Consider the following 20,869-nt stretch of genomic DNA (forward strand, 5'->3'; position numbering starts at 1 on the left):
TGAATGTGACATTCAACATGAAGTGCCCGGAGAGAACCTCTTTGGAGGGGATAGGATTAGGTAAGATTACCCAATAGCGTGTCTTAATTCTTTTGTTGTGGTGGTGTTACATACTGTTGTAGTCAATTTTGTTTTTATTCAAGTTATGTTGGCTAGACATAGTTGTAACAAAATGAAAGAAGTTGGCTTTTAGTTCTGTTTAAGATATTTTGGCAAGTTTCCAAATCTATGGTATGGCTGGCCGACATGAGACACTAGACTTACAAACGAAATATAAGATTTATTTTGTACGATTCCTGACTAATAGGCGTACGCTATTTTTTTTAACAAAAGCTAAGAATGTCTATCATATCCTTGTGTTTAGGCTGTGGAGTGTCAAAGGCTAAGAGGTACAGTATACTTTTGGTAGTTTCTTATTACATATAGTCTGTGGTGCATTAATTCTGCAGTTGTTTTGACTAGAAATTTTAAAAGGTCCTGTTGCATGATATTGAAGAAATATATATTATTTGGTATATACAAAGTTGGGGTTTATGTTGCCAGTTGACAACCTATATAGCGTTTGGATGGTATTTAAAATAATTGCACTATTTATTAACGCAGTCAGGTGCTGTACCATACTAACTGCTTATGTGACTTCATGCTCCAGTTTCTCTAGTATGGGTAAAATGCTGCATATCACTTTTAAAATGCTTTTTTGTGTGTTCTGTGTATTTCTGTAGTCCTAACTGCTGGACTATATGCTTCATAATGTTAACAGTCATCTTGTTGTGAATATATGGGAAGAATTAAACTAATTTGTTCCTCATGATATTTTGGATAGTAAACTGATTCACTGTTGGCTAGAGGATAGTTTTGTTATGTGGATTTACAGCTGGTTGGAATGATATATTCAAAGAGTGCGTATCAGTAATTCTTCATCAATCTGGTTTCAAGTGGGGTGCAGCAAGTCCTTGTTTTAGGCCTGGAATTCTTCACACTTTTATGTGTGACTTAGACGAAAAGGTGTATTAACTAGTTTTCAGATTTGAGGATGACAGAAAACTGGGAAGGATAGCTGACTCCTCAGAATACAGTAGTACACCTAAAACGTTCTTGATGGAATGGAAAACTGAATGAAACATACAAAATCAAATTCCACCAAGGTATATGCAAAGTTCTGCTGTGGGGTGGGGAACCAAATGCATGTGTAAAGAATAAAGGATTTCTGGCTTGGCAGAAAAATGTGAAAAGGATCTCTGGATTGTAGTCAATCACACATTGAACATCTGGATGCTGTACTTTACCAAGAATAAAAACAAATTGCAATGGGTTCAGTGGACAACTACAAATATGGTCAGGGGTGTGGAAAGCAAGTCCTCTAAAGAAAAAACAACTGAGGGTGTTTAGCCTGAAGAGAAGAAGATTTCGGCTTGGGGAGACACATGATAGCACTGTTCAAATACCTGAGGGGCAGTTGTATAAAATGAGGTAGGGCTGGATCTAATGGACTAATCTAATGGAAGGTAGATTTCAGTTGAACATTATCAGCGCAGTTCAGCATTGGAACAAATTACCTAGATGGTGAGCTTTAGCTGTAGTTCTTCAAGCAGAACATACATTGGGGATGCTCTTACTCAGAATTTCTTGTATTTAGCAAGGGGGTTGACTAGATCAGTGTTTCCCAACCTTTTTTGGGCAAAGGCACACTTGTTTCATGAAAAAAATCTCGAGGCACACCACCATTACAGCCCCGTGACGTCAGCGCGCAGCGTCATGCCGGGAGGGACGCACGAAAGTGTAAGTTTCAATTTTTTCCCCTCCCCCTTGCCTTCCTTCTGTGCCAACCACCAAAAAGCCAAGAATCGCGGGACCGCCGGCGGAGGGGGGGAGGGCGAGCGGAGGCAGCGGCGAGCCCCGTTCCTCTCCATCCGCCCCATTCCGTGCAAGGAGCGCGAACAGGTATGAGAAGGGGGTCAAACCTGCGGGTCGGCGCTGGGGAACCTCCAAGCTTTGGGGGTGGGGGGGGGAGGAGGCAGCAAAGCGAGGCAGGAAGAAGAGCGCGGCTTGGCTGGGTGAGCTTTGGCAGGGGCAGGGAATGAGAGCCGCGAGGCGGGCGCTGCGGACGGAGGCGCTGCCCGCCGAGCTGGCAGGCAGACGGCGAGAGCCCCGCGCTGGGCGGCCTCTCTTCGCCGCCGCCGCCCCTCCTCTCGCCGCCCGACTCGCCCGCCTCCCTCCGGGGACGACGCCCCAATCGAAAATTTGACTTTTTTTAAAAAAAAAAATCTTTCGAATTTTTTTAATTTTTCCCACGGAAGACCAGGCAACATCTAGCGGCACACTAGTGTGCCGCGGAACAGTGGTTGAAAAACACTGGACTAGATAGTCTGCAAGGCTGCCCCCAGCTGCCTCTGTGATTCTAACATGGGCTTCAAGTAAAGCCTGTACTGCAAGGAACTTGATTTTTAGTCTTCTTGCCTGTTTTCTAGTCATTATTATATGTAATTACATCTTGCTCCCCACCTTTTTCCTCTGTGATAATATGCTTAGTGTTCTGACTTGGTATTAAGTATTGGCTTTAACCCACTTAACAGGCCGAGCTCTTTAGAAGCCAGAGAAAGAGGGATGGAAGATTTCCATGGTCTGTCTTTCCAGGCTTCTCCCAAATAGTTCAGGCAGGGAATGACGAAGGAATTCCTGCTGGCTGAATTGTACCCAAGAGAACTGCAGTCCAACTGGCACGAATAACTCGTTCTTTCTCCCTCCTGTAAAGATTGAATCCAAGAATATTTATGTGTGAAAGTTGGCTGGGTAAGAGCTGAGAACCTAAACATTATTGAACACCAGAATGACACATTAGGGGCCTGAGTGCAAGGATTATGCTTTCTAAATGAAAAGACCCTTGTTACGTTGTTGTTTTTTTAAAAAAACCCTATAAATTATCCGCATGTTAATACAATATCACCTAACTTGTTAACTTGCCTGTTCTGGAAATCCAGGCCAGAATCTTGATTTTGAAGCAATCATGGAACCAGTTCTAATACAGCATCAGTATTGCTATCTATGCATATCTTCCATGTGTGTTCCCCCCCACCCCAAATAAATAAAAACAGGGAACTGTCAGCACTCTTTCAGAGAAGATGGGAGGCAGTACATTTGATTTTAAGAGCTTGCATAGGTGGCAAAACATGCACTCACATTTCTTATTGTAAAAGCCCAACACTGCAACCAGGAATCTGGAATTAAATACATAGATGGTATATTTTGGTGGTACAATTAATTTTTTATTTAAATCACATAGCCACTTGAGATTCATCAGCTAAGAGATTCATGATCTTCTTTCCACTTTCCATATTTCTGTGTTGAAGTTGCAACATAACGGAGCAATTCAAAGCATGCAACACAGCAGTCTAGTAAGGTCCAAACCAGACAGAACAGGTGGTGGCAGCAGCAGGGGGTAGGATATCAGTGATTTAGGTCACCCACAGTTCTTGTTTAGCTGTCCAATGGGGCTGTGTTGAAGAGTGGGACTGTGGTGCTCAGGAAGAGGGGATTTAACCCTTTCAACCCTTTCCATACTCTTTCCCCCATATAAATCATCTCATTTATTCCATTGGGTGGAGAGGGGTGGGCGAGAGAACTTCTTCCACAACTAGGCATACGTAGTGTACAGTCAAGACATACCCAAATAGACATTTTATATATATATATATATATATATATATATATATGTAGGTTTTGGTGTCTTCGGGTGTCTTCCCGTGTAAGAGTTGGGGTGTCTAGGCGACGTTTCGACGAGGTCTCACTCGTCATCTTCAGGCTGGTGCTTTCGGCTTCTTGTTACTAGAACAGAGCTCTGTTCTAGTAACAAGAAGCCGAAAGCACCAGCCTGAAGATGACGAGTGAGACCTCGTCGAAACGTCGCCTAGACACCCCAACTCTTACACGGGAAGACACCCGAAGACACCAAAACCTACATTCCTGTACCCGTGAAAATCTACGAAAGCAAATATATATATATATATATATATATATATATATATATATATATATATATATATATATATATATATATATATTATATTGTAAGGGGCCTTACAAATGCATGAACTGCAACTTTTTGTTCTGCACTACAGTTTTGTACTCTAATTATGCTTACCACTGTAATATAAAACCTGTTGTGCTTGATTAAGGTCTTTTTGGTAGCTTAAAACATGAAGCAGTGTCTGCTGCTTATGCAGGACAGGCACAGAGATATTCAACCATCAGTCTAGTCAATTGAACTGGAATGTAGCCTTGAAAATAACCATTACAGTGGTACCTCGGGTTAAGTACTTAAATCGTTCCGGAGGTCCGTTCTTAACCTGAAACTGTTCTTAACCTGAAGGACCACTTTAGCTAATGGGGCTCCTGCTGCTGCGCTGCTGGAGCACGATTTCTGTTCTCATCCTGAAGCAAAGTTCTTAACCCAAGGTACTATTTCTGGGTTAGCGGAGTCTGTAACCTGAAGTGTATGTAACCTGAAGCGTATGTAACCCAAGGTACCACTGTACCGGGTTGGAAATCAACCCTTGCCTCTGTTGTGTGAAATGGGCTGCACTATAAGGTCCTTAACTGGGAAGCTAGTAAAGAAGTCATATTTCTGGCTGCATGTGCTGAAAGAAGCTCCTCCAGGTAACTAGGTGTGGATTGTTTTCTACTGAAAAACAGATATTTAACCTCTTCTTTCAGGCTATTGGTGAGCTGCAAAATGACTAATGATGTGTTGGTGGGCTACCAAACATGTTTATTAAGTGTTTATTAAGTGTTATTACTTACATTAAGTGTAAGTGGTGCTTAGGATTGCTGCTGCAGTCACACCCTCTGCTTTGTATAATAATGTACCGTATATGTAATAAGGGTATCAGCTGTTCTAAGATAATTGGAACTTAATTTTAATTTTGCAAAATCATATGAGTGCTTAAGTGTGCACTTGAACTAAGCATATTTTATCTATGTTTCAGTAAAAGTGCCTAGCAAGGGATTTTGTGTGGGTTTTAGGTAGGTCTTAATGATAGCAGGATATTGGAACTCATGGCGTCTTGCATTCCATCTCTGCAGAATGGAAGCTTCTTGCCTGGAGCTTGCCTTGGAAGGGGAGCGGTTGTGTAAAGCAGGGGACTGTCGAGCTGGTGTCTCTTTCTTTGAAGCGGCAGTTCAGGTTGGAACAGAAGACTTGAAAACCCTCAGTGCAATTTACAGCCAGCTGGGCAATGCCTATTTCTACTTGCATGAATACACAAAAGCTTTGGAGTATCACCACCATGATTTAACCCTTGCAAGGTAACTTTAAATTTTGATTCCTTCAGGATCCTCTAGATAGCAATTACTTTTTCTGTTTGTGAATAAACTTTGTTCAGTGAAATTGACCAGATATACTTGACCATATATTGAACACATGATAATGGAATGTTGCTCGGTTTAATTCTGTCAACAGAAATTTCTTAGGCTAATTTCTGCTAATTATGTGATGAAATATGCTCATAGGATTTCATGAGAACGGCCACAGATGTGTCCAGGGTATTATATGTAAGCAAGGCATGCATTGATCACTAATACACACTTAATTTGACTTGGGTCTTAAGTTGTATTAGTTGTGTATAACTAATCTTCCTTCTGCCACCTGCATATCTGAAAATACAATCTTAGAAAGCATTGTGTAAAATATGTACTGGAAATTAGTTTTTTCAAAAAGGGTTTCCTGACACTAATATTGTGGTGGTGGTCTTAATTAATCTTCATTAAAGTTTAAAACACACACTGTTTTACTCTCAAAACAATATTATACACTTCAAAGAAACAAACTGACAGAGCATAAGATTGGCAGCCAGTAAAGTACTACATAAAGAAAAAAATAAATATATAAATGCAGTTTATACCATATCCAAAACATCCACGTAAGTTTGTTATTCATTCTTCTCGTTTTTAAAAATATTCATTCGTTGTTCTAAGTCCAGGTCCCTTAGTGAACATCAAGAGCTGCAGATGATTTGGGATAAAGGAAGGGAGGCCTCATAACAGGACCTGAGCTGGCACGGGCATGTTAGCTCCCAGCAGGACTGAGGCTAGTTGCCTCAGCATTCTTTCTTCTTATTTTTGCAAACATTGTATAGATAGGGGGTGCCCAGCTGGACATGTAGATGGTCACATATTCTCATTTTTTTTACTTTTACTTTAAGAATGTATTTTTCTACAATAAAATGGTGCTTATTCTCAAGTAAATGTGTTTAGCATGAGGACAGCAGAAGCTTTGGTTTGATTTTTGCGCTAATGTAGTAGAAATGTAGAAGCAGTGGTAAAGCATAGAGTGGTGGCAGGGAGTTGGGGAAAAGAGAAGTGTTGTACACTTCAAAATTGAAGTAATACACATAGCTTTCTAAATTCGCCCCCCCCCCGTAAGATCATTAAGTTCAGGGTATAAAATTACCTAGCTGCACCGAGTTGTAATTGAATTCTAAATTATAGTACATTTACTGTGCAATACTATGCACATGTCCAAGTCCTATTGTTTTCAGTAGTTCTTAACGTACTAGTGAGAGCATTTAGAACTGGAGCCATAGCATTGTAGCTATGTATCTCCAAGCAGTCTTTGCTAAGCCATTAGCTGGAATTAATGTGATCACAGGTTGTCTAAAATACACAAATAAGGCTTAATACTGAGTAAACATATTTAGGATGGGACTCAAGTGTGTTCAAATTGTAACAAACGTGGTAACTGATGTAGATATTTAATAGGAAAATATTTCTGTTTAAGGTAGGTTGAAGTCCACATACGTTATAAAAGTGGCAGAAATGAGTTCATATTTCTTTTGATTTTCAGGACCATTGGGGACCAGTTAGGTGAAGCTAAAGCAAGTGGAAACTTGGGAAATACCTTAAAGGTCCTTGGAAATTATGAAGAAGCAATTGTCCGCTGTCAGAGGCATCTCGACATTTCTAGAGAGCTAAGTGACAAGGTAAAAACACTTGCTATATTTAGCACTGTTGGGGGGGGGGCGGAGACAGGAAGTGTTCTTTTAAACAGGGTTATAGCTAAAGATTTATTTGGTTCAAGTGATTTCAGTTTTGTTCAGTTCCCCATTCTCTTTATACCACTGTTTGCCCCTCCTGCTCCATTGGGAGTTTCAGTCCACAAAATCGGGAGGATACCACATTTACTGTCTCTGTCCTAATAATACATTTGCTGTGTAGAGAACAAAAGAGCACCTCATTCTAGCTCTCTATAACCTTTATGGAAATCTGGGTACCAATCCAGACTGGTCTTAAACACCATTCACCATTTTGCTTTTCTTAACCTCTCCTTGTGCCATTCGTCTTTGTTAAAAGCAAATAGGTGTGGGAATCTGCCAGTTGCATGAACCATGGGAAATCGTTCATAACCGAGTGCTTGGTAGCACCTGCACATTCCTGAGAACTTGTTTTGATAGTCTAAAAAGAAAGTTTTGTGCCTACCGATCCAGGTAGCATGTGTTTGGATAATTAAAAGATGTCTCTGTGGAGTTCCTGCAGTCTGCAGATGTGGCACCTGATAAACATATTTGCAAATATAGTGAGCCTTCTTGAGGAATGCTGTGGTGAAATGGCTCATCAGAATTGCAGGAAAGGAATTATTGTTTAGTATAAATGGAAAGACATCCATTGTTGAATAGTTGAGAAATGTTCTTTTATATGTCTGGCTGAAAGCATTCATAAGGCAGTAAGTTTGAAATTCATTTCCAGCCTTTTCTTCTTTAGGTTGGAGAAGCAAGAGCACTTTATAACCTTGGAAATGTATATCACTCCAAGGGTAAAAGTGTAGCCTGTGCAGGTACCCATGATCCAGGAGAGTTTCCAGATGATGTTAAAGCTGCATTGCGGAAAGCTGCAGATTATTATGAGTAAGTAACAAAGGGAGCGGGGAGAACTATTCTTGGAAGCGGAGTTGATGTAGCTTAAAATAGTATTTATATCCTTTTAAAATGTGCTTTATATTAGACATGCTTTCAAAACTGTGTTTCTAATTCCCCTTCTCTATATAATAAGCTCTTTTTGTTTGAAAATTTGTTAAAGTCCAAACACAAAAATAAATTTCAAAAATAGAACATATGAAAGATTCAGATGAAACCTTGTCTCTCCAGTTGCAGCAGCTTAATTCTGGCCAATAAAAATGCACTTGCTGATGAATTTCTAAGGAGGGAAATGTCAACAGTTATAGAGTAACTGTCATAAAAGCTGTTTATGCGCCTTTCCAAAATGAAATTAATTCACAGAGAGCACAGTGTAGGACACACTTTCAGTTTATCATAGCAGTCACAATGGTATGTACTGTTTCGTTCAAGATTTTATTAGTTACCAAACTTAGTCCTGCATTGTACCTGGAACAGTACCAGAAGCCAATGAAGGCTTGTCAAGTCAAAACTATATGGGTTGTTGCTTCTTAATAATCTGCAAGGGCAATCACACATTGAATGCATTTTACTTTGAGGTTGTTTCACTGAATTTGGAAGAAAATATATATACAGTCATACCTCGGGTTAAATATGCTTCAGGCTGAGCGTTTAAGGTAACACTCTGTGGCGACCCGGAAGTAAAGGAACGCGTTACTTTCGGGTTTCACCGCTCGCACAGACGCTCAAAATGACGTCATGCACGGAAGCGGCGAAACACAGCATGCGCAGTCGCGTGTTATGTTCTACTCGGGATGCGAACGGGGCTCCAGAATGAATCCCGTTTGCATCCAGAGGTACCACTGTACAGCCTTTATGGAAAAGTGCTGCATGTCACTCCCATTTGAACTCCATCAGTACTTTCCTATCCCAAGTCATGAGATCTGCTGACCACTGGTTTCAACAGTATTTGGCTTCAGTCTGGTGACACACATCCCATTTCAAACCATGATCATATATTTATGAAGGAGGAAAATGGAAAAAAAATTGTGTAGGAACTTTTAACAGTACCCAAAGAGAAGCAAGTTTGCTTTCATTTTGTTTATGCTCTTCCACATTTTTATCAAAAATGTTCATTTCCATGAGCTAATAACGAACCAGGTTGTAATGTGAAAAATAATAATTATAAAACAATAGAGTTAAAGAGACCTTGTTGTTCTCATCAAAAACGCCTTCCACTTAATCTTTAGTGTGTGTACCACGCTACTTTTACAAGCCTGATTCATATAAATGTTTTTTGCATGGAAAAGCCACTAATAACTGATGACTTCCTCTGCTCATCTCCCTATTTTTTCTGAATATCGCAATGCAGAGAGGTGGAAAATGGGATTCTGTTTTGGTGAATTTCTGCTCTTCAACAAACTGACCACACGTTTGTAAGCCTCCAAAATCTCTCTTTAGGCACAGGTGTCAACTATTTTGCACAGGGTTTTGTTTCTAGCTCGAGCGCACATAAGCCTGCCTTGCCCTGTTATGCCCTCTTCTAGGTCCACAGGTACCCACATGTTGGCAGTCGCACATCTGTGGAACACATGCAAAGTGGTCACTGCCTATATATGCAACAGCTCTTCAAGGGGAGAATGACAATAGGTTGAGTTAGGCCCCTCTTCCTATCTCTGGAAGGCAATAAAAGGACAGCTTTGGATCAGGGCTCTTGTGAGGGTGAAAGCATTAAACCACCTAATATTGATGGCTTCTAGCAAAAGTTATTAATGTATTGTGGTCATCGTGTCAGTTCCATGAGCAGGAAGAACAGCCACCTTCATGGCTGCTAATTGTTATGCATTTCTAACATAAACCTTTTGTTTTTGTTTCCCTGTTAAATAGGGAGAACTTGACATTAGTGACAGAGCTGGGCGATAGAGCAGCCCAGGGACGTGCCTATGGAAACCTGGGGAATACTCATTATCTTCTGGGCAACTTTAGGAGTGCTGTTACTGCCCATGAACAGGTACAAGAGAGTGCTGTGTTCATGCAAAACACTAAGCCATGGTTTGTTTCAACAAACCAGAAGTCATCCTGCAGAGCCGTGACTTGTTTCTCCCAAGCTTGGTTTGTTTTCTGACTGCTCTTGCTTTGCTGTATAGATTGGTGAGCATCTGGGGTGGTATGGCCATAGACTTTTTGGTTCAGACATAATGCCACACAATAGTCTAAATAAGTCTATAAGCCAAGAACAAATCATGGCTTTATTGACAGAAAACAAACAATTGTTAGTCAACTGGGCTGGGTTCAGACAATCCACAGTTTGGCTGAAGAAACCTTGGCTTGGTGTTATGTGCATGGCATGCCAGAATATAGTGATAGTTTCCAGCATGATGTATTCTGCACCTGCCATTTAAAAAGCAGGTTTTTATTATTGCTACTATTACTATTATTATCATCTGTTAACTCCTAGTGATGAAAGATAGTTTATTCAGGATTCTTCTTTACAAAGAATCTGTAACAATGTATGTTCTGCAGAAATAGCTGAATTTTTTATTAAAAGAAACCCACAGTAAGCATAGCTGTCAACGTTTCCCTTTTTAAAGGGAAATTCCCTTATTCCGAATAGGATTCCTCGCAAGAAAAGGGAAAAGTTGACAGCTATGACATTAAGGTTTATTTGAAATCAGTAACCCGGGATTCTAAAATTTTGTGCTACATATTAAATTCCATCCTTTTACAGTTCACAACTACTTACTGGATATCAGTATGAACCATTACAAACAGCAGACTTGAGAATTTAAAAGTTGTTTTACTTTGAATTTTTCAGGAAAGAGTTACTGTTCCTTCTTTCAGGACACAGTAGTGGGCATATGGGTTCCTAACTATTCCAGAGGAGGTAGTTGTCTATCAGAAATTCACAGTATTTGACAACAGAACCTTTCTTTTTCAGCGCCTTTTAATTGCAAAAGAATTTGGTGATAGAGCTGCTGAAAGAAGAGCCTACAGCAATCTTGGAAATGCTTATATTTTCCTTGGAGAATTTGAAACTGCTGCCGAATACTACAAGTTAGTCGATGTATTGTTTAATACCTAACCACAGTATTATTTTCATAAGTTTTCCAATCCTTCTAGTTTTCATTATAAATTTATAATCCTTCCTTCAGATTTTAGCCTATCTTGTAGGTAGGTTAGACTCAGATATAACTTGCCCTGGACCACCCAGAGAATATTATATTTGTGTGAGCCTGGATTTCCTATTTCTAACTCCAAATCTGAAGCTACTTTCAGATTTAGATGTTTTATTTGAATATTGAATGGTTGTGTTCTCTTTCCTGAGTTTAGTTAAGATCTTTTCAAAAGGTCAGTATTGGCAGTCCCCCCTTGAAACTAAGACCCTCAAAATCAGTTTTTATTAGAACATATAAACAGTCTGTGCCACTGTGAGAACAGAGTGGTGGACAAGATGGGCCATTGGCTTGATTCAGCAAGCTTTTCTTACATTTTTTAATGCTCTAAACTATCTTAACTCATCTAAGGATCTAACAAACGACAGCTGTTTTAGAATATCATTTTAGGAAAATACCATTATTTTGGGAATGGTCAATGGTAGAACATCTGCTTGTGTGTGCAGAAGGTCCAAGGTTTAATGCCTAGCACTTCCCATTAAGACTGGGAATGTCCTCTGCCTGGAACCTTGGAAGAGCTGCTGCCATTCACTGTAGACAAGCCCTGAGCCACATGGACCAATGGTCTGACTTCCTATGTTTATGTGTTCTTACCCTATGGCTTTAGACTGCAGCACTGGTTCTGTGGAAAATGTACCCCATTATTTGACTGACCTGTTTTTTCTGCAGAGTTTATACAAAATCCTTAGATCTAGCTGTTGATGGGAAACCTAATTGGTCTGAACTGCAAAGTAGGGTGACCTTGTTAGCAGTGGTGATATTTGCTTTGGCAGCTTCTAAAGTTTGAGCCAGTTTTCTGCCCTCTCAGTAGCACGATAAAAAAATTATATTGTTTTGTTGAAGTTATTACTATTTTATTTATTTCTTTGTTGTGACTCCTAGTCTAAACAATAGAGATTGATTGATTGATAAAGACCCATTGTATGTTTGTTTATGCATATATACTATTTGTCTAAGGGAAAAGACTGTTTTGGAAATGGGGAGACAATTAGCTTTGTATAGGATTATATTTGTATATTAAACATTGAGAGCCACTTGAACTATATGCAGATACATTCTTGTTAGTCATGTAAGCGAAGATTATTTCTAGCTGTTTGTACTTTTAGGAAAACACTGCAGCTCGCCAGGCAGCTTACAGACCGGGCTGTAGAAGCACAAGCTTGCTACAGCCTTGGGAATACATATACTTTACTTCAAGACTATGAAAAGGCCATCGATTATCATCTGAAACACCTGGCAATTGCTGAAGAACTGAATGATAGGTAAGGCTTTTAAAAGTTCACTGTTCATTAACAAGAGAGAGATCTTTTTGAGGGTATAAAATTAAGTTCCTATAGAATAATTGTCCTATTCAAATAGACAGAGGTCCAAAGAACTACACTATGCATGCCTAAGAACCTTCCCCTGCCCCTTGGATTTTCCCCTCCACCCTTTTGAACTGTAGGTGACCATGCCATATCATAAACTCTTTTGAAAATTCCCTTCAGTTTTGTGCAGTGACTTGTCCTTTGATCTGCTACTTTAGAAACAAAAGCCTGGGTTCAATATCTAAATACAACTCTGGAAACTTCAATAAGCACTAATTATTTTTAAAAGTTGTGAGATTGGCATTGGGATTAGCCAGCTTTCTGTCACTAAGCTTTGTATTATGTAGCTTTAGGGCTTTTAATTGAAATTGTGCATTAATGAGATTTTGTATATTCAAATTGAATATAAGCTGTTACTGAGAACCAATTCATTTAAGTATTACTTTAATTGAGCAGCTTGTGGAAGTATGCGTGTTCATACTTCGGATTCTCTACAGTTAACATGAAGCAAAGAGAAATGGATCCCCTCTGCAGAGACCATAAAGTAATGCATTTGTTGACTGATGGTATTAAGTGTGTTGTTGCCAGTAAATAAAACAAAAATAAAAGTTAGTTAGCTTTGTTCAGTAGCATTACTAAGAGCGTGTAAACAGGACTTCCTCTCAGGAAGGGAAGGAATCACAGAACTGTAGAGTTGGAAGGGACCCTGAGGGTCATCTAGTCCAACGCCCTGCAATGCACAGAATCTCAACACATGGTCCTCCTATTTGAACCTATACTGGATGCTGCTTAGCTTTACAAATGTGCCAGCAGTTTCAGTGCTGCACCACCAGGAGGACTAGTTGATTCAACAGCCACTGTCTATTGTTCTCTCCCCATTCCTAGGGGGCTAACTAAATTTGAGCCACACCTCCTGACTTCACTGACTACTACAGTAGCTGGAAGAAAGCTAGGCATGTAAATTTGTAGCAACCTAGTGAGCTAGAGGGAGCCCCAGCTGACAAAGCATCAAGGTGAGTTCAGCAGATCTGCAGGTTTAGCAGCAGGGCAAGGAGGACAGGGCACACGACTCTCTGCCCCTTCTTTCCTTTAGCTAAAGTAAACCTGAACTCTCAATAAAAGTAACCCCTGCAACTGGAATGTCAGCAGGGGTGTGGGGGCTTTCCAGTGTTTTATACTGTCTTGTCACATGTACAGCTATCTCCCTTTTGGGCAGAAGTCACGGGTGTGTCCAAAGTGCAACGAGCTCCTGGTTCTCTTGGAACAAGCTCATTCCCTTGAAGCTAAGGTGGCAGACCAGGAAAGCTAAGAGAGGCAGAAAACTGTGAATGAGACATGTAGGGATGCTATAGTTGTCCCCCACTCCCACACTGAGAGCTGTCGTGCTGTCAGGGAGAATGAGGATTTCTGGGAAGGAGAGTGTCAGAAGAGGAGGAAAACATTTCCTTAGAATGGACCCATTCGTTGTTATGCCTGCATGCTCAGGATGCTTTTTTGGGTGGGGGGTGAAGAAAGTGGATGGAGAAAAGTGTTTTTCCCTCTTTGATAACACTAGAATTGAATGTTGGAAGATTAAGGCGGATTAAAGAAAGTCCTCCTTCACACAGCACATAGTTAAACTATGGAACTTGCTCCCACAGGAGGCAGTGATGACCACCAACTTTAAAAGATTCGACAAGATTCATGGGGGGTAGGGCTATCAGTGGCTACTAGCCAAGAAGGTTATACATGGTTGGAGGCAGTAATGGTTCTGAATACTAGTTACTGGGAACTGCAGGAGGAGTGAATGATATTGTGCTCAGATCCTACTTAAAGGTTTCCCACAGGCATGTAGTTGGCTAGCCAGAACAGGATGCTGGACTAGATAGGATTGGCTTGATGCATCAGGCTCTTATGTTCTTACTTGTTCTTGGCCGATAGTGGTTTGTTTAAATGAAACATGATCTCTGGTTCAGACATAAAGCTAAGCCAAGGATCACGATTTGTTTCTCACATGTGCTAGTGGGGAGTACAAAGTGGCACAGACCAGTGGATTAGCATTAAACTATTAACTGGTTTACTGTGGCATATGAACTGACTAGTATAGGAATGGGTCCTTACTGGTTTAAGTTAGTTAGAAAGCTAATGTATGGAGCATTTAATAAGTGTCATGCTGTTGAACTGTGTTTCAGAATTGGTGAAGGAAGAGCATGCTGGAGTTTGGGGAATGCATACACAGCCCTGGGGAACCATGAACAAGCTATGCACTATGCCGAAAAGCATTTGGACATTTCGAGAGAGGTATGTGGTCATATTACAAGTTGTGGTATACACTTTTTATAAAAATAAGTATACAGTGGAACCTCGGTTTTCGAACGGAAGACCGTTCGAGTTTCGAAATGTTTGAAAACCAAAACTCAATACAGAAGCATCAGTACAATAGGGAAACTCAAAATGGAAGCCGCCTCAGAAGTTCAAGGACTGGCGTTTACATATTTATGGATAGTGTATACAGGAACTTGTTCAGTATGGATATGAAATTACGAAATGCTTTTGATTGCAGGTGGGAGATAAAACTGGAGAACTAACAGCTAAACTTAACCTCTCAGATCTACAAATGGTGCTTGGCCTAAGTTTCAGCACAAACAGTTCAATGATGACAGAAAATCAAATTCTAGATCATAGTGTGAATGGTAAGTATAAACTTCCATGATTATGTATTAAGATTTATTTTACTTAATCTTCAACACTCATAGATATGCTGATATTTTGTGGGATATACTTCTCATTTTTCTTGGGAAAATTATAAGACTCTGTATTTGCTTTTTTTAATAATAATTTTTACTGATTTAACATTTTACCATAATCACATTCCATTACATAATCTCATAATCAAAGAACAATGCTCAAACTGAGCTTCCACTTCCCCCCATCCCACTCTCTGGCTTTCATAAATAATCACTTACATCTTAGCATTTCTATAACCACTTATTTACCTTTTTTCTTTTTTAATAAAATTTACCTCATTAAATGTAAACCAGCTCTCAATATTAGCATAACAAAATATTTCAACTCAAACCTACAAATGTTTACAATGTTCTTTCATATATTGTATAAATTTACTCGTCCTTTTCAAACAGTTCGTTGTGCTGATTTCGGATCTTCCCCGTCACCTTTGCCAATTCTGCATATTCTATCATCTTAGTCTGCCATTCTTCCAATGTTATGAAGCTTTCCTTCAAAATAAACTGTTTTTCTGTCTTAAGGTGCAAGACCCCGAGTAGGACGCCGCCATAGTATGGAAAACATGGAACTTATGAAGCTTACTCCTGAAAAGGTTGGTGACTGGCTGAACATATTTCATGGGTTGGATCTGGACTACATTAGCTCCCACTGATTTTACAGGAAATGGAATTCAGCTAGGCATTATTAACTTAATATGGATTCAGCACATTAGTCTTACTTGTCATTCAAGCTATAGGGAGAGGGGATGTGGAGGTTGTGGCACTCCCATCTACGCGCCTGCACAGTGCTGACCTGCCTGCTGCTTTGTCGTCGTCCCCCTCTCTCCTGTCAGGTCTCTGGCAGCAGTGCTCCTCACTGACCAGTGTTCTGCAGTGGCAACTAACTTTGGATGTTAGACTAGCCAGAACAAGTTATGCACAAAGTGATTTTGGTCAAAAATGGGAGAATCAAAATCTGTATTATTAACTGTTTCTGATTGATTGTGAATCTGGCAATAAATGGCACCACTTGTGTGTGCATCTATAGCCTTCTCCCCCTCCCCTGAGGTTGTCAATACCTTATGCTGTATTTGATGTTTATGATCTGAAGACCAAATCAGCTGAACTGAAGCAGAGATTTAGTTGATTGACTACATATCAGGGATAGAAAATATTTTTCTTCCCTTTGTCTTGAGTACTGTGGGTACTTAAAATAAATTAAGCCATTGTTTACAGAAGATGACTACATGGAAATACCAGAAATAGCACTGAAAGAGAGAGAAGATATAGGAGTAGAACAGAAGATATAGGAGTAGAACGGTAATAATGTTTGGTTCTGTAATTGAGGTATGCTACTGGAAATGAAGGGTACACAAGTACATCCTAAGCAAGATGGAATGATGACTGATTTCTGTGCAGTTTGATGTTCTGAATTTCTTTCCAAGGTTTGGTTCACACATCACAATGACCCTTAATGTTCTATGGTCAATGTGCAGATCACTCAATCCAGGGATCCCTGTTTTTTGAGCAAAAAACATGATCCCTGATTTGGAAAGAATACTAAGCCAAGGGTTGTGATTTGTTGCTCCTGCTTACCAGCAGGGAGGAGCAAAAAGCATTAAATGTTTAATGTTTAACATTAAATTTATTGTTTTAAAATTATGAGGAGCAGCAGCTTTGCTGAGAAATGGGTAAAATGAATTCCAGGTTCACATTTTTAGGGTTGTTTCCTGTGCTATTTCTAGTCATAGTAGACCCATTGAAATTAGTGACCATGGTTAAGTTTGGTCCATTAATTTCAGTAGGCCTACCCCAAGCAAAACTTCATTGAATACCACCCTTAGTCTCCACACATGGGGAGTCAAAGGGTAGGAGAAAAAGTTAAAAATATAGAAGTTCATCTGTTGTTCCACTGTGTCCTCTTTGCTTCTGCTTCCTGCCCCCCCCCCTTGTGCCTCCACCTGCCCCGCCCCCATTTGCCTGGGGGTCTCTCCTTTTTGCTGCACTTGATCTGTACACAGAAATGGGATATTTAAAAATTCAGAATGCTTGTGTGTATCTGTAGTTCAGGAACAATCTAAGGAGGCAGAGCTAATTTAAACAGGGGGAAAGTGATGTACAATTAATATAATGAAGAAGGAATTGGCATCACTGCATGAACTTAATTTTAGGTCTTAAAAAGTTATCCTGGACAATTAGTTTAGCATAGCTAAATAATACCTGGGATCCATACTACTTTCCTGAATGTAGTGCAGTGTCACAAAGAAACATTAAAAGTGGCAGTATCTTGTCCCTGGGAAAATGTGACCACCCTCTTGCCCAAAATTTCATGTCTATTATAGTGATACAGGTTGTAGTGGATACCGCTTGTAATGTTCTAACTTGGAAGGCTGCTTAGAACTTCAAGGGTGTAGGATTTGTTGCCATAGCAGGCTTCTTCCTGTTTTGATATGAGGTACTTGAATTTTTCAAGCTCTGTGGAGATACTGACCCAAATTAAACCAGCCACTTCAGTGTTAGTAGTGTGAAAATTAAGGCAGGTAGTATTTTGTGTCTGAATGAGAGACTTTCTTCTGGATAGTTTCTTGATATACATTGTCCCTTGTTCTCTAGGTTCAGGACTGGAACAGTGAAATTCTGGCCAAACAGAAACCACTAGTTCCTAAACCTTCAGCAAAACTACACTTTGTAAATCGATTAAAAGGCAAAAAATACAAAAACATCACATCTTCTAAAGTGCTTCAGGATGCTAGTAATTCTATTGACCACCGACTAAGTTCACAGAAGGTATTTGTGGATAAATATTTAATTGCTTGAAAGAAATCTTAAAATTTTAGTTTGAACACCTTTTTAGAAGCATGTTGGTTTAACTTGTTTGCTTGAGTTAAAAAAAAATCTTAGCAACATCATGATTAATGCTCATGATGAAGGTAATTCTGAGCATACTTCTTAGGAAGCACTTCTCATCAAGCTCAGTGGATATTTTCTAAATAAGCATGGTTAAGATTCGGGTGGAAAAATCCATTTGAAAATTTTGTTGGGTTGGAGTGAGAACTAAACATTTGATTATAAAACCTGTATCAGCTGCTCAAATACTGTGCTGGCTTGCTAGCGTCTTAGCCTAAGTGTTGTTTTACCTCATAGGCTCTTCTTCCCTCCCTCTTTCCCATGCTATTTGTGCATAGCTTTTTTTGTAACAAGGGTAGAGAAAAAATTGCTCCTATTGTCTTCAAAAGTAACCAGTATAACTTTGGCCTGACTATTTTTTTTATCTGACTTCTTAAAAGAACAGCCCTGATGTGCCTGGAGATGAAGGGTTCTTTGATTTGCTAAGTCGATTTCAGAGCAACAGAATGGATGATCAACGGTATTGTTTCCAGGACAGGAACAGACTGGCAGTGACATCTTCTTCTACACCGTCAAGAACATTGAAAAAATGTAACTAATTTTAAATTGTGTATAATTCCCACCTTCTGACAGAATAGAATAAAAGCAGCATAAGTATTTTCTTCTTCATCTTTCTGCAGCCTTTTCTACGTCCATGGTCTCACCTCACACTGATGAATTTCTAGATCTTCTTGCTAGCTCTCAGAGTAGACGTCTAGATGATCAGCGAGCCAATGCCAGTGATTTACCAGGACTTCATCTTAATCAGCGCAACAGTCAATCGGTCCTTGGCCGCTTGATGGCCAGTAGCAATAGTGAACCAGATGATGACTTCTTTGACATTTTGATAAAATATCAGGTAAGTCTTGTAAATGGTGCTCTACATAGTATGTCATGTTTTGTGAAGGCCAGGAGGAAATAAACTTTATGCAGCATGATGGTGACATCTGGTTTCAGTGGGTTCTTACTGTTTTTTTCGATTTAAAAAGTTAATGAATGCTCTCTGATAAATCTTAGCATTTTAAACAAAGCTCGTGGTGAGTCACCCTCAGATATATTCTTAAAATCAAATGGCTTGCCAAAATGCTGTAAGGAATAAGGAACTCAACTTACTGGATTTATAAACAATCTAATGTTGGTTGGATGAGAAATAAGCAGAACATGCTCTGACTTGAGAAAACAGCCCTCTGCACATTTCTCAGCTTCTGAACAGACTTTGCCTGACCCTCACAATTGCAGATTTCTTATCTCATTTTTTTCTCCCTGTTGAAATGACTATACATGTCACTAGGATTTTGTTTTAAAAGCCTGGATCAAAAGGACTTTTCTATATCAATACATCGGTCCAGGACCGGTATGAGGGCTAGACCACCAGTGTGCCAAAGGAAAAACAAACTGGAGCCGGGCACTGGAGGCAGTTTCACACGCAATATACCACCAGGTGAAGCCACCATTGCACTCTGGCCATCGTACAATTGAGGACAAGCTAGCTTGTTCCTCCCTTGGGCTGCCTGCCCTGCAGCGGAGAAGTCTAAGGGAGCCCCCACAAGGCAGAGACGTGGTGGCTGCTCTGCTAGATTTTGTCTGCTGAGGGGCAGGCAGCTGTGCACCCCAAAAGAGGTAGCCCACGCATGCCAAGGTAGTGGTGAGGCAGGCACCTTGGCACAGTGCCGCCTTGGCAGGTTATCTCTTTCTCCCGGCCCAACCAGTGCACTGCATCTTTACTCCCAGGGTCACCCACCACCTTGGGAGGAAAGACAGACCCCACTCACCAGGGCGAAGGAAGTCAGATGAGGGGTCTTATGGGGCAATGCAGTACAAAAAAGTGCCCCGTGAGCTGGAGGGACATGGGGCTTGGTCAGCTGGGGGGGGGTAAAGCCTTTGTGCCCCCCCCCCCCAGATGGGCAGCGCACCAGGTGTTGGGGCTGGAGGGACTTACTCCTCCCCCAGCACTGGGAACAAGCTGCATTGACCCCAGTCCTGTGAGGTGAAACTGCCTCTGCTCCCTCCCTTGTGGGCTGGGGTCAGTGCAGCTTATTGTAATATTGAAAACCTGACAACTAGCTGTGAATCCTGTGCAAGGAGAAAAATTTATTTCAGTTGGAATAAAGTTTACTATAAAGCAAGTGATGTTATTAAATTACCTAAAATGTGCAAAATATTTGCAGACACATTTCTTGACAAGGTGAAGGAGTGGCTAACATAACATTTATAAGAAGATAATATAGTGAAGGAGGCTTGAAGGGCCTTGGAGATTAGATAAAAACTGAATTACCCAGTTTGCTTATAAAGTGCTCTGACTTCATAAGGACAAAATGCAAAAGAAGCTCTAGAGTCTTTCCATGGCATAACTATTTATTCCAAAGAAAGAGCTCATAGACTAAGGGTCTAGTAGGAAGAGATGGTTAAAATATACCGTATTTTTCGCTCCATAAGGCGCACCTGACCATTAAGGTGCACCTAGTTTTTAGAGGGGGAATTCAAGGAAAAAAAATTATTTAAAGGGAGCGCTGAGCAGAGCCTGTATGCATCCCAGGCTCTGCTCAGCACTCCCTTTCTAGAGCCGCATGGAGCGTGTGTGCGGCGCTTGTGGGCTTTTTCCCAAGGAGGGAGAAGGGCAGCCCGTCAGACACGCTGGCTCTTGGGGGCTTTTGTGGGAGGTGAGAGAGCCTCGCTCTGTCCCTTCCCCCACCTCCCCCCAAAGCCAGGGATAGCTGTGCTCTGCGGGGCAGCGGGATGAAGGCTCCCTGCTGCCCTGCGGAGGCTTCGTGGGCTACCCCAGAGCTGCTAAGGAACTTGTCGGGGCTGGCGGGGGAAGCTCGGGTCCCCCCCCAGCCCCAAAGAGCAGCTCACGGAGCAGCAGACAGGCTGCGCGCAGCCTTCCCATTGCTCCCAGAGCTGAAGCCCGGGTCCCCCAG

At 40.8% G+C, this 20,869-nt stretch overlaps 1 protein-coding gene across 4 annotated transcripts in view; it reads left to right on the forward strand.

Moving 5' to 3' along the window:
- Positions 1 to 20,869, forward strand: part of GPSM2 (G protein signaling modulator 2) — a 36,211-nt gene that overhangs the window by 13,650 nt on the left and 1,692 nt on the right. For 2 of the 4 annotated variants that reach the window (XM_081194396.1, XM_081194398.1), the window contains 12 exons: positions 5,080 to 5,301; positions 6,839 to 6,974; positions 7,753 to 7,895; positions 9,771 to 9,894; positions 10,822 to 10,937; positions 12,163 to 12,318; positions 14,535 to 14,643; positions 14,906 to 15,035; positions 15,609 to 15,679; positions 17,679 to 17,852; positions 18,353 to 18,503; positions 18,593 to 18,810. In XM_081194396.1, the coding sequence (XP_081050522.1) occupies positions 5,080 to 5,301; positions 6,839 to 6,974; positions 7,753 to 7,895; positions 9,771 to 9,894; positions 10,822 to 10,937; positions 12,163 to 12,318; positions 14,535 to 14,643; positions 14,906 to 15,035; positions 15,609 to 15,679; positions 17,679 to 17,852; positions 18,353 to 18,503; positions 18,593 to 18,810 (1,750 nt within the window). Of the gene's footprint in view, positions 1 to 364; positions 390 to 5,079; positions 5,302 to 6,838; positions 6,975 to 7,752; positions 7,896 to 9,770; positions 9,895 to 10,821; positions 10,938 to 12,162; positions 12,319 to 14,534; positions 14,644 to 14,905; positions 15,036 to 15,608; positions 15,680 to 17,678; positions 17,853 to 18,352; positions 18,504 to 18,592; positions 18,811 to 20,869 lie in introns of all 4 variants that reach the window. The other 2 variants (XM_081194397.1, XM_081194399.1) reach the window with 2 other exon arrangements.

The sequence above is a fragment of the Podarcis bocagei genome (assembly GCF_964188305.1).
Source record: "Podarcis bocagei genome assembly, chromosome: 5".
Classification (NCBI taxonomy): Eukaryota; Metazoa; Chordata; class Lepidosauria; order Squamata; family Lacertidae; genus Podarcis; species Podarcis bocagei.